This window comes from Synchiropus splendidus, chromosome 1 (assembly GCF_027744825.2).
Source record: "Synchiropus splendidus isolate RoL2022-P1 chromosome 1, RoL_Sspl_1.0, whole genome shotgun sequence".
Classification (NCBI taxonomy): Eukaryota; Metazoa; Chordata; class Actinopteri; order Syngnathiformes; family Callionymidae; genus Synchiropus; species Synchiropus splendidus.
The window spans coordinates 24,442,059-24,454,260 of NC_071334.1; the positions used below are offsets into that span (position 1 = coordinate 24,442,059).

The window sequence follows — 12,202 nt, forward strand, 5'->3', positions numbered from 1 at the left end:
ATGTTCATACAAGTTTTATCACCCCAACTAACCGCGGCGATTCCGAGCTGATACGGAGTCGGTGAAGGCGGCATCGTTATCGATCATCCCGACATCCACATAACACCGGGCTCTCAGTCGCATCGTGTGAGAGTGAAACACCATGACCATTCGAAACACTCTCCGTGACCACGGCCAGCGCTATCGACCGCGGATGGATTGTCTCAAAAAGGTAGGTGGTCATCGGCTCCACTGACCGCTTCGCACAATGGAGTCCCCTGAACGCATCTGTGATGGTGTTTGCTATAGACCCCTTGCAACCTAATTTGGCTTGACTCATTCTCCACACAGGTTCACTCTTCATTTCTGGTCGATGATGGTGAATGCCAATTGTCATTTGGGGAAACACAAGGCTTGATGCATTTATCTTTGTTAGTCAAGTCCTGCAACCTGTTCCACACTGATAAGGTCATGCAGTTTTAATAGCATAAGCCTGGATCAGTGGCAAAGCTTCCATTGACACTCACCTGCCGACGGGGCTTTAATCGTTCTCTGTTAGACACAACTCTATTGGTCCAAAGTGAAATTTAGTCCTGTGTTTTTGCTTTCATATCCACAGATGAGTTACGTTGACATTTGTTACCCAGACATGGTATTTAATTCAAGCTGTCTGCGTGTTTTGAGGCTGATGGTTCCGACAAAGTTTCTTATTCATGAGTAGGTCCTGCCTATGTCCTGCAGAGAGTATGTCTGATAAACGTTGAAACGGCTTTCTATAGAGATGCTGGTCCTTTCAAAGTTCATCCTTCAGAGCCCTGGCTATGGTTCCTATGTGATCTCTCTAAGGTGCTGTTTTTTTGCGTTGGATGCTGAGTTGGTTTACACGGCGACAGAGCATCTGAAAATATTCCTGTCTGACAGGTATCAAAGTCCAGTGAAGAGCGCTGTCGCAGTTTGTGTAGAGGTCCTCTCTTCCTCCCTCAGGTCATCATGTTTGTCCTCATTTAAAACCTTCACAATGTTTGCTTCAGAGACAGCAGCAGCTCCAGGGAAAAAAAGCTGCTTTGAAAAGTTTGTCTCCTACTGCCATCTTGAAAAATAAACTTTTTCCAGTGATCCCTCAGAGTAAAACCACTTCAACCTTTGAGGAACTAGTTAGCCATGGTTATAAAGTTGCTTCATGAGGTTTGTCAGAGGCTGAGTTTGCTGGGTGGTGCATCATGGATCCCATAATCCATTGCGAGTCCCAGAATCCAGTTCCAATTACATAGTGAGTTCTGTAGGCTAAAGGAATCGGCAGAGTATTTGGTTTGCTCTGATTTACTTTCACTCATCAGTATATGTTGACTTTTCATCACGGTAATACTATAGATACCTCCTAAAACATTGAAGAACATAATAGGGCCCTTTAATTCAGTCCTGTCAGTCAGGTGATTGGAAGCCTGTGGTTATACATGGACGCCTGACAAACTATTTCTGACATCATACCAAAGTCTTGCAGAAGGATGACTCACCGCAAGCCTCCTACACAAGAACAACAAATTCAGCAAGGGCATGTAACTAAAACCTCCATTCCTCTTTCGCTTCCTTACCAAACGTTCCCAGTTCTCCTCCCTTTCCTTCTTTTATTCCGTTTTGTTTTTTATTTGTAATAAAAGTGTGTCTTTCAGTTTTATCTTCTCTTTATTCCTCTTTATTTTTATTTATACTCCAGCCACTCATATAACAACCCCTCATACATTTCCTTTTTTGTGCTATTTTCTGGGTTTCATTTCCTGCGTCTTCAAATTTGTATATTTCTGATTTAATATTTTACTGCTATCCTTCACTTATATGTGCATTTTTACCAAACACCTTCTTTACTCTTATACCCCACTCATTTCTTTCCTCACTGCTCTCTCATTTTGCAATGTTTCATTTTCTTTCTTATTTCACTCTTGTCCTATCAACACTTCCCTTTTAAATGACCTCAAATGTGTTTCTTAAATCTGCTCTGTCTCCTCATGATTTTTTTGGTTTACCTTTTTATTTTATTTTTAAATCTATTATTTCGCATATCAGTGTTGTGGCTGCTTTGACCTTCTTTTCCAAATTCCATCTGTTTATTGTTTTTTATTTCCTCTTTTTTTAAAAATATATCTTCCTTTTTATTTCTTCTTTTCTATGTTCTACCTAGCTGTCAACTTAGATTTTTCCTCCAGCTCTGACGTCCCCTTTCGTTTTCCATTCTTTCCTGGAGTTTGCTTAGAAAATAATGTATTTCTATGCCATCCTTTCCTCTCTCATTGCTTTGCATTTAGGTGGTCTTTTTTACGTGCTGTCATTTCTGAATTCATTTTTTCCTCTTCATCTTTTCTAGCTCAACTATTTTTCTCTTTTCGTTCCTTTCTCATTTATACTTGCCTCTCATTACCCTACATTTTCGTGAAGGTTCCTGCTCTTCATCACTTCCATTGCTTCCCTCCTATTTCTAGTTTCTTTTCTTCATTTAACTTTTATTTGTTTCTGTTGAATTGGTCAAGACGACGCTGGATCTGTTTCCCAATTTACCAGCTGGGATGGTGACCTCTGCTCCCCAGCCACTGTTGCCATAGTAACCTGTTACCTGTGGTCTCTGTGAATCTATAGGCAGAAAAAGTTCTGCTGGAGATGCAGGATCCAAAATCCGGAGTCAAGTCGCAGCCACAGAGACTGGTCATCACCACCATACCACATGCACTTACAGGTATGTGCACCGACACACACACTCACACACACACGGTCATTTCTCCGGATAATTCCAGCGCTCACACTGGAGCTACAGAGTCTGTCTCCATGACGACAGCCGCAGTCAGAGAGAAGGAAGAAGTAGGAGGTGAAGAGCTGCTGAAGAGAGGAAACCCAGAATGATACGTCACACCAGTTAAATAGACCAATGACAGAGTGAGAGACTGGAATGGGAGAATTGAACTAAAATAATGAAATAAAGGAAAGAAGAAAGATCAGGAATGAGGAAGCAGGGAAGCAAGTGATGTTGGAGGAAAGCATAATAGGGAAGTATTAGATGATGTAAGGATGGAACGATGAAATGCTGGTGTGAAATAAAATAAGAGAAATAAAACATGAAGGAAGAGTCAAGGAAGGAATGCAGTGAATAGAGGAAGGTGCAGACACACACACAGACACTTCTCCTTGTGTGTGTTTCCAGGTGAAGACATCGTCACTTGGTTGGCAGAAAGATTTCAAATAAGCACAGAAGGTGAGAAACAACTGTCAGTCAACACCTCAGTGTTCCATCTTCCTGTATGGAGTTCAAGTGTGTCTGTGTGTGTGATTTGAAGAGGCGAGAAATTTTGGCTCCATGCTGGTGGCGCTGGGCTACATCTATCCTCTTCAGGGACACAAACGTCTGGTACTAAAGTCTGATGCGTCGCTGTATCGCTTCCAGGTAAACCGCACCAGCACAACTCGGATCCTCCAACAAACTCTCACTGGAGGAAACTCTGAAGTATTTTTAGAAACTATACTCTTTCTCATCTTTCAGACCTCCAGCCCTGACTTAGTTCCAAATGCTGCATCTTCCAGCCTATTGCTAATTTGAAATCTAAAGTCATCAGTATCTTCTTCAACAAAAATGAGTTCATCTTCATATATGAGAACTTAATTTTATTTAGTTTTTCAGTGCAACAATAATGGGGGTTTTAAAATATTATAGTAGGTCTATGTTGTTTGAGTTTCTTCAACAATAGCTTTAATTGAGTTGACTATTGTCAATAGTAAAAGTGTATTTAAAAGCATTCAGTTTTGTGTTTGGTCTGTTGCTCAGACGCCGTACTTCTGGCCGACGCAGCAGTGGCCAGTGGAGGACACCGACTACGGTGAGTGTTCCCCACATTACCGCTTTGTGAGCAGTGTGCTAATCACGATCCACTTCTATCACAACAGCCATCTATCTTGCCAAGCGAAATATTCGGAAGAAAGGCATCCTGGAGCTCCACGAGCAGGTGGGAAGAGACAGGAGCGTTTTTAATTCGGGGTTTAGTAACTGCTGTTTCTGCAGGAGCAGTACAATAGGCTCCACAAGTGGATGAACCACAAGTGGGATTTCATCATCATGCAAGCCAAAGAGCAGTACAGGTACAGCTGCCTTATGAAATATGCAGGATTCCACTCAGGCTGCATTACAATCGATTACATCACCGTGTGGTGCACTGGAATGGCCACTGTTTCAAAGGTTGAAAATGAAAGGTTCAGGTCGCCGTTGAACAAATATGAAAATTTATATTCAATCTACTTTCAGTGAAGCCACACACGTGTGTACGTGGCTGCATTGATGTACGTGCGACTTTTTGTGTGAACTGTTTCAGAGCAGCTAAAGAGCGAAAGAAACCAGACCGGGTTGTGTTTGACTGTCAAGAGAGAGCCTACTGGGTGGTTCACAGACCTCCGGTGAGACACACATGCAGCACGCAAAGGACCAAAAATAATTGTCCCCTGCTACCAAACTGCAGGGTTTCTCATTATCTCGACACCTGATGCTTCTTCACCATGACCAGTCTCAGTGAAAAGGTCAACTCTCATTAATCTTTAAGTGTTTACAGATCTATAGCTGGACAGGCATAGATTTAATTATGGAGAAGACCCAACCTCCAAAAATAAGGCAGAACTTAGCATCTCAGAACTAAACAAATGGAACAAAGTGAGGCTTCCCAGATTCAAAGAATGAGGAAGTGGAAGGGAGATTGAGGATCTAAGAATGTCAGGAGTCAGATGGAGTTCAGAAACACTCTCAATAACCTTGAATTTCCCCTGTTTACAAGCTCCAAAACATGCAGTGTGGAATGAATGCTTGTGTCTTGTTGCGTCGGCTCTATTGCACACTGGAGTTGTACAGTGATGTGTCTTCCTTTATTGGTTCCACCTGCTGTTATTGTTCTTGGGAATCACAATGTTTACTTTTGTATTGTGAAATTTCATCCTGCCTTGATGTTTTTGTCATTCATTGTTTCTTCCTTTGTCCTTTCTGTTTCACCTTTTATTCTGTTTGTGTGTCGTGTCTTGATCAAACCTACCTGCAGCCAGGGACGGTGAGTGCAATGGATTATGGACTGGATCGCAGAGTAGATCCAGCCATAGATGAGGTACAAGTAAGAGCAATTTTTCATTTCCTGCCGCAAACATTCATTTTTCCTCCCAAAGTTTTTTTTTTCTGCCTCCCTGCCTGGTTACTATCATGTGCAACACCTGAATACAAACACTGGGTGTCAGTAGTGAGCCAGTAACGTAATGGTTGAACTGAGCTCTGTAAACACGACATTTTGATATTAAATGAATGATACACGTTTTAAATTAAGTACCAAAAAGAGGTCTTTTATTTTGCATTTGTATGCATCTGGTGCATTCTAGACTGATAAGTTGACCTTGATAAAGGGACTTGATCATCTCAGTCAAGCTTTGTTTAAATTAGAAGAGATGTCCTTTGTTAGTCCCACTGTAGATCAACTCATGATACAATGTCTGTTGGTAATCCATGCTGAATTATGTAATTAATTAAGTAAATAAATTAAGTAAAGACTATAACCAAGTGTGTGAAGAGGTTATCTATGAAAACATGTTGGATAATCAAGCAAATTAATAAGATGATAAAATTAATTAAATAAATTAAGTTTCTTATGTAAAGAACTAAATTTACCAAATCATTTTGTCATCATTAAAGGAAGAAATCCATTCATAGTCAAACATGAAACAGAAATATCCAAGCTGAAGACCTGCATGCCACAAAAGTCATTTGAAATGAAACCTTCTCAGTCTTCATGTTTATTAATGTTATAAATCCTTTAAACAAGCTCACCTTGAATCCATCCCAAACATTTCACACCAATAGAAAACAATGTATGTTCTAGATCATCTTCACTTTGAAGTTGAAGGTGTTCAGTGGTCTTTTCTCTGCAGGCCAAAACACCAGACTTCTACCGACGACTCGTAAGTTTGAGATTTGCGTCTCTTGTTTTATTGTTTTGCTTGATTTCTGAAGTTGTTGTAATGAAACACCTGCGTGTTTGTAGATGATCTTCACGCAGCAGTCCATCATGAGACCCAGAGTCAAGTCCTCTGTGTCTGTTGGAGCGTAAGTTTTTCTCTTGAGAATATCTGGCACGAATTCCTTTAACAAATGATGAAGACTCACGCTGTGAATGCCTACTGTGTGTGAAAAAAAAAATCTGTTCCTGAAGTACGTGGGTGCAGTGCCTTCTGTTTGTCTATGCAGGATGGTGAAATATTGCGCCACCTACAGTAGCCATGACCCTTTTCTCTCCAAGTGTCTTCCCAGTAACCCCTGGCTGACAGATGATGTCACATACTGGACTCTGAACATGCCCAAGTTAGTCACGTTGACTCCACATTCTCATGCTCAACAGCTGATGCGCTGATGTTCCTGTGTCTCGTCCAGTGTGGAAATTCCTACTAAAATGCGAGTTGAACGCTGGACGTTCAGTTTCGGAGAACTGCTTTCAGACCCCCGTGGACGGGACGACTTTAGACTTTTCCTTAAGAAGGAATTCAGCGGTAAGATGGAGCTTCATTTATCAGAAATGTCACACGAAAGCTGACTACACGTAATCAGTTTTCAACTCTACCAGGTGAAAACTTGGCATTCTGGGAATGTTGTGAGGATCTGAAGTGGGGCGCAGCAGCGACGATGAGGGAGAAAGCCGAACAGATCTACAAGTGATCTCCATACTTCATTTGTTGGTTTTGAATATCCACGTACTCTGTTCATCGTTGTTGTGGTCACAGGACTTTCCTGGCCCGCGGCGCCCCCCGCTGGATCAACATCGATGGGAAGACGATGGAAGTGACAGTGAAAGGACTGAAACATCCCCATAGATATGTACTGGACGCAGCACAGACGCACATCTACATGCTGATGAAGAAGGTCTGTGACATCATCAGCTAGAGGCTCCTTGCTGCAGTGAGCTGATATGGGTCGTGTTTTCTTAGGACTCGTACGGTCGATACATGAAGTCTCCAGTCTTCAAGGACACGCTGAAGAAGTCTATCTTTCCTGAAGAGCACAAGTTCACGTATGTATTCACATTTAACAGTCCGAGGTCCTTGCTTGTCCTTTTTAGTGTGTAACTTGATCTTCAGTCTGTGGCTTGAATTAGTATCTGGATAGTGTTATAGTGTGTCAAGTTCAATTACTTTAAAGAATATAAACCTGGTTCTGCAGTACAACTCTGTGTAAACCAATAAGGAAGCAATACTTCTTCAACATGGATCTGAATGCATCAATGCATACTGTAATTGTAAACTTGATCCTCAAACATGCCTCTTCCATCTGGCTGCAAGTGAAGGGATCCTAACATGTGTCTCTCAAACTCTGCTTATGATACTCCATAATACAGCTCACTTAAAAAAAAAATCTTCATTCCACCAGTGAAGCCCAGTTGGAGCACAATGCTAAGAACCGGCGGCCCAGTCTAAGTCCCATCATCCTCCATCAGCGGGAGCAGGAGCAACGCGCCAAGCAAGCGGCCAGCGCACCTGTCGACATCACGCAGGTTATGAGTAAACTCAGCCGACAGAGCAAAGAGGCCCCTCCTCCCCCTCAACCTCCTAAAAAATGAACTTGAGTTTTCATAGTCTAATTATGTTAATTTAATCAGGTGTGTCCAGTTAGTTTTATGTCAAACTGAACCATTTTTATTTGAAATTATCTGCTGAGAGTGAAAGAGTAGCATGCTGACACAAGGAAGCATCTCATTGGATTCAGATTAGAGAAACATAACGCATTTAAACAGCAAACAGGGTGCTATAATGTTGAGATAAATAAGAATAAGTAAAGCATCTCATAGTCAAATTAATACTTAGCACACAGCATTAATACTTAGCACAAACTTTTTTTTCCCACCGCTGTATATGGATCCCTTCAGACACCCTGGGATCCAACTCTTAAGCTTCGCCTTGCTCCACTGACAGCATGACTCCTGCTTTCGAATCTTCAGAAGTATCTCATCTGTCCATTTGTTTTCACGACTGCTTTTGATTCTCATCTTGCATTTGAGTTTATTTCTCTGTCGTCTGTCACTGAGTTAATAAAACATCAACAAAAAAACTCACGTTATCTGTTTGTCCCGATTCTTTTTTTTGCTTGTTTTTGTTCACCTTCCTTATCTTATGTTTATCTGATTTGAATTTTTCATCTGTGAATTTCAGCTCTTCTATACCAACCTGCTTTGTCTCTGAATTCGGATTATTGTTTCACTATGGAGGAGTAATTGTAATAACCTATACTAATGCATTTAGTTTATTCATATCACCTATCAACTCCCTTATGATAGAATCAGTTGAACTTGTCACGCAAGTTCAGTGCCCTGCTGGAAACTACGGCTTCAGCTGGGGGCCGATCATGAGCTTGACCATCTAGCTAGGTTTTTGACAGCTGGTGGATCAGCATCCAGCTACCTGCTCTGCTTGCGAGCTGCTTTAACAGCTGTTCTTGCCATAGCCGTGATTGGCTCAGTTTCATACCAGCTGAGATGAATTACGACTTAGTCAAAAATACAAGATATAGAAGAATGAAAGATGCAACATTATTACAGCCACCTGAAACTTGCCACAGTTAGGGTTCGAGTCAAGTCAAATAAGCCTTTAATGATGAAAACAACTGGACAACAAGGCAGTGGATGCAGAACAGCTCTTACAACAGTAGTTGCTCTTCATTATATCCTTTCCATTGCATTATGTAAAATGCTCTGAGCAATGAACACCACTGAGTGCATGATTTTTGTGTATGTACAGTTCCAGGTTTTCACATCCTCCAGTTGTTTTTTTTTGCAACAAGCTAGTCCTGAGTGTTAGAATAAACCAAAAGTGCAGCAACACTGTCAGACAGTTTGAGACCATATACATTTACCAAAACACCACCATTAACCATGTCACAAACCTAGGATGTAAACAATGTATATCCTGCTCTGAAGTTATTCCTCTTCTGACCCCCTCTCCTTCCATAATAGTGCGATCAAAGGGCCAATGCTTTAGGTCAGCTTGCCTTTCACCCGCATGTATACACACCCACACACATATACACACCCACACACACGCACTATCTTAGTGGGGATATTTCATTGACTTTCATGCTTTCCCCAGCTTTTAAAGCAGAACCTACCCATCCAAATCAAATGGGTAACATTAGCTATTTTGAATTCTTCATCCTCAAATTGAAGCTTAATCTTGTGGGGGCCGGCAAAAGGTCCCCACAAAGACATAAGGGCCCCACAAGGAGGTGAGTTTCCCAAAATTAATCTTCTCACTAGGATATGTATCCTTATACACTCACACACTCTTTGCTTACCTTACGTGAGGAGAATATGTCCCTTATACAAGTCATGGGTTTTATTCCATCTGAGACTTGACTTGCTACTTAAGACTTGACTTGGACTTGTTTCCAATGACTTGACAAGTTATTGCTCTCTTCGTTATTGACAGAATTATTAAAAACATATTCTGCATTGTTATGTTTTTGAAGGTATGGATGTGAGCCAACCTGCCTGCCTGAATGTATGATCATGTGACGCACGCATCAGTCTCACACAGTCTGATGCACGAACCCACACAGTATTCTCACTTCTACACACGCTCACACACACACAATTTCTGAGTACTAGGCCTACATAATATTAAATTGACATTTTTCTCTATCTGACCTCCCTGAGGGATGTTATTGTTCATTCATATGTATGCATTTGTGTATTGACATAATTTTGAAAATTGAAGTTCACCACTTTAAGACACTGAGACTTGCTATGACTTGACTCAACTTAACTTGACCCTCACAAAAAAATGACTCGACTTGCTTGAGACTTGAGGGTTAAGACTCCAGACTTGCATGAGACTTGTACATGTGCGACTTTCTCTGTGGTCACGTATTTTAACACCCTCAAGACAATGTCATTCAACCCAAAATCCACAAAGCTTTTCTGCATACACTGGCTAGTTCAACGTTTATACAGTGCCACGCATCAGGGTCCCGCGCGTAGTGCTTGTACTCAGTATTGCGGCCTCAGATCTCAGTAGTATGACTGTATGAGATGTCATTGTCAGACTTTGATTGAATTGCCACACCGTGATGTTGAAGATCTAACATGCCCTCCTCTTTTGACCTTTGACCTCACAGCTCTGCCGCTTCACCACCCCACTACCTCACCTTGCTGTCTATTCTGGATTCACCGACTCCCCGACAGCCAATGCTTCGTTCTCTTTTCCGCCCCATGCTAACACGACGGTCTGTCCGTCCCCGATCAGTGTAGCGCTGGACACTTCGTCTTCGTCCGCAGCCGAGCGGCGCTGTTGCCCCCCTGAGACCGACCCGGAGGGAAACCTCGACTCCCGTACCCACACCAGCGGAAACGTGGTGAAGTCCAGAATGGCTCTATCCCTCAGACGAATTCTGAAACGAGGCTGTGCACCTGCCAACGTCTTCGGTAGCTTGTCGCCCAAATCTGCAGGTGGGGCGAGTGCTCGCATCCAGCCCATCAGCCCGGATCAACCCAGCCAAGCCCCTCCCAGACGGGTCGGCAAGTAAGTGCCATCAATGCAACGCTCGGGTTTTATTGATTGTTAAGTGCTCACACTCTCTGCGCTCAGTTTTTTCCACATCAAGGTGGACATTCCACCCGAGTGTCGGATCTACCCCATAGAGTCCGAGGATGAGGATGAGGAGACCCGAGCGGCATCTCAGGGTGGAGACGGAACCAAAGAGATCATCTGCCCTTGGGAGAGTCTTACGCCACAGAATGGCGCGAGCTAAAGGCTTGTGAGCGCCCAAGAGACATAGGCTATTACGCACACCCCAAGCTGTACGGACAGAAGCAATGGTGTGTGTCAACTGAGCTGTCGGAGTTACCACAGGATATGCAGCAGGAAATTCCCTTTTGTTGTAGACACAGCAAATTATTATACATTCTGCCGAAAACATACAACAACCAAGGCAGTGATGCAAAGCCGAATGGTAGTTAAGATGTGATAAAATGTCCATGCGAGCGACAACAAAACACAACAAGTTGTTTATCTACTGAACTGTACAGTAAACAGTCCAAAAGTGATCAGCAGAGGGCGCTAACTTAACAGCTGTATTAGTAAAAAAGGCACGCAGTGTTGGCAGTGGGCTGTGCACTGATGCGCCACCAGGAGGCGAGAAATGGCGTAGCTTTCATCGACAGTAGCCAAAACGCAGCCTTAGTCATGTGACCGTTTTTACGCCTTTGTACTTGGCAGGCGTGTGATCAGACTGTCGAGTCAATCCCTACGTTTATTTTCCTGTTTGTTAAGTTGTTTCTCCTCCCAGAATGTCACTGTTTACGTGAGCAGTATCCACATCGTTCCTTTACTCTTCCAAAGTAATTGTTGACTGAATGTTTATGTAAAGTATACTTTAAAAACAAGTTAACTGTTTAGATTTGATGGCAAATATTTAGGTAAGAAACACAAATGAGCAAGCCTACCATCATTTTGAACATATCCTCTTCTGCCATCTTTTTTTTTTTTTTTTTTTAAATTTCATTTAAAGAGTATCTTGTGAGTAAACGTTTACTGATAGGTACTTTATAATTATATTAAAACAAAATGACAGATGATCTTCATGTCCTAGTGCTGAATCCAGTCTGTACACACCTCTGATCAAAAACCTGTATTTGTATATTGGTTATTTATAGATGATCTATCGGATATTAATATTAACATCATGAGATGCCTCTTCAACTGGTGTGGGACTGTTGTACAGTCAGCTTTGTGACTTTGTGTTGCTGTTGTGTGACCAACCTGATAAAGGTGTGAATGTAACAACTCGACAACACAAAGTAACTATCTACCTAGAAATGTTGTGGTTTGGTTCAATATCTGGTGTCAAGTGCCTCAATAAACTGCTCTCTAAGGAAAATGTCTCTTCCAGTCCCAAAAAATGTTAGCACCGACGGTGAAGCATATAAAAAACGCTAAAATACACAATAAGTGATGTAGAAGTAAAAATAAATTCAACTGATACACTTAGAGTTTGGAAGAGTTGCAGATGAATCGAATGGTAAGGTGTGAATTATTTGCCGAACCATTATCTCAAGAAAAATAAGAGATCGTTTGAAGGTTTAGGGGTTACAGACTGAGATTTCACAGCACAAGACTGTGAAAAAAAATATTCATGATACTCAATGTCTGTCGATCAAAATATTATGATGAAAACCAAGAC

The 12,202-nt window shown here is 41.9% G+C and overlaps 1 protein-coding gene across 3 annotated transcripts; it reads left to right on the plus strand.

The window, feature by feature from the left end:
- The first annotated feature begins 38 nt into the window (after window positions 1-38).
- On the plus strand, window positions 39-11,888 carry LOC128757701 (regulator of G-protein signaling 9-like). Of its 3 annotated transcripts, none has more exons than XM_053863189.1 (19): window positions 39-211; window positions 2,608-2,704; window positions 3,167-3,217; window positions 3,300-3,406; window positions 3,785-3,836; window positions 3,904-3,962; window positions 4,019-4,095; window positions 4,326-4,407; window positions 5,037-5,105; window positions 5,911-5,940; window positions 6,024-6,085; window positions 6,227-6,340; window positions 6,410-6,525; window positions 6,600-6,687; window positions 6,757-6,895; window positions 6,961-7,043; window positions 7,400-7,523; window positions 10,139-10,542; window positions 10,609-11,888. In XM_053863189.1, exons 1-19 carry the CDS (start codon window positions 143-145, stop codon window positions 10,769-10,771), a joined length of 1,986 nt encoding a protein of 661 aa, XP_053719164.1. In that variant the 5' UTR covers window positions 39-142; the 3' UTR covers window positions 10,772-11,888. The 3 variants fall into 3 exon arrangements, with proteins under 3 accessions (XP_053719164.1, XP_053719173.1, XP_053719181.1); XM_053863198.1 differs by having other exon boundaries at window positions 40-211; window positions 5,037-5,099; XM_053863206.1 differs by lacking the exons at window positions 10,139-10,542; window positions 10,609-11,888 and having other exon boundaries at window positions 48-211; window positions 5,037-5,099; window positions 7,400-9,682.
- Window positions 11,889-12,202: the final 314 nt, after the last annotated feature.

What these genes read in the sequence shown, in the direction of transcription:
- LOC128757701 (XM_053863189.1), top strand. Translation starts at nt 143, where the DNA reads ATGACCATTCGAAACACTCTCCGTGACCACGGCCAGCGCTATCGACCG. An exon ending in TCCTGGAGCTCCACGAGCAG is followed by an intron (nt 3,963 to 4,018) that starts GTGGGAAGAGAC and finishes CTGTTTCTGCAG; the next exon opens with GAGCAGTACAATAGGCTCCA. An exon ending in CAGACTTCTACCGACGACTC is followed by an intron (nt 5,941 to 6,023) that starts GTAAGTTTGAGA and finishes GCGTGTTTGTAG; the next exon opens with ATGATCTTCACGCAGCAGTC.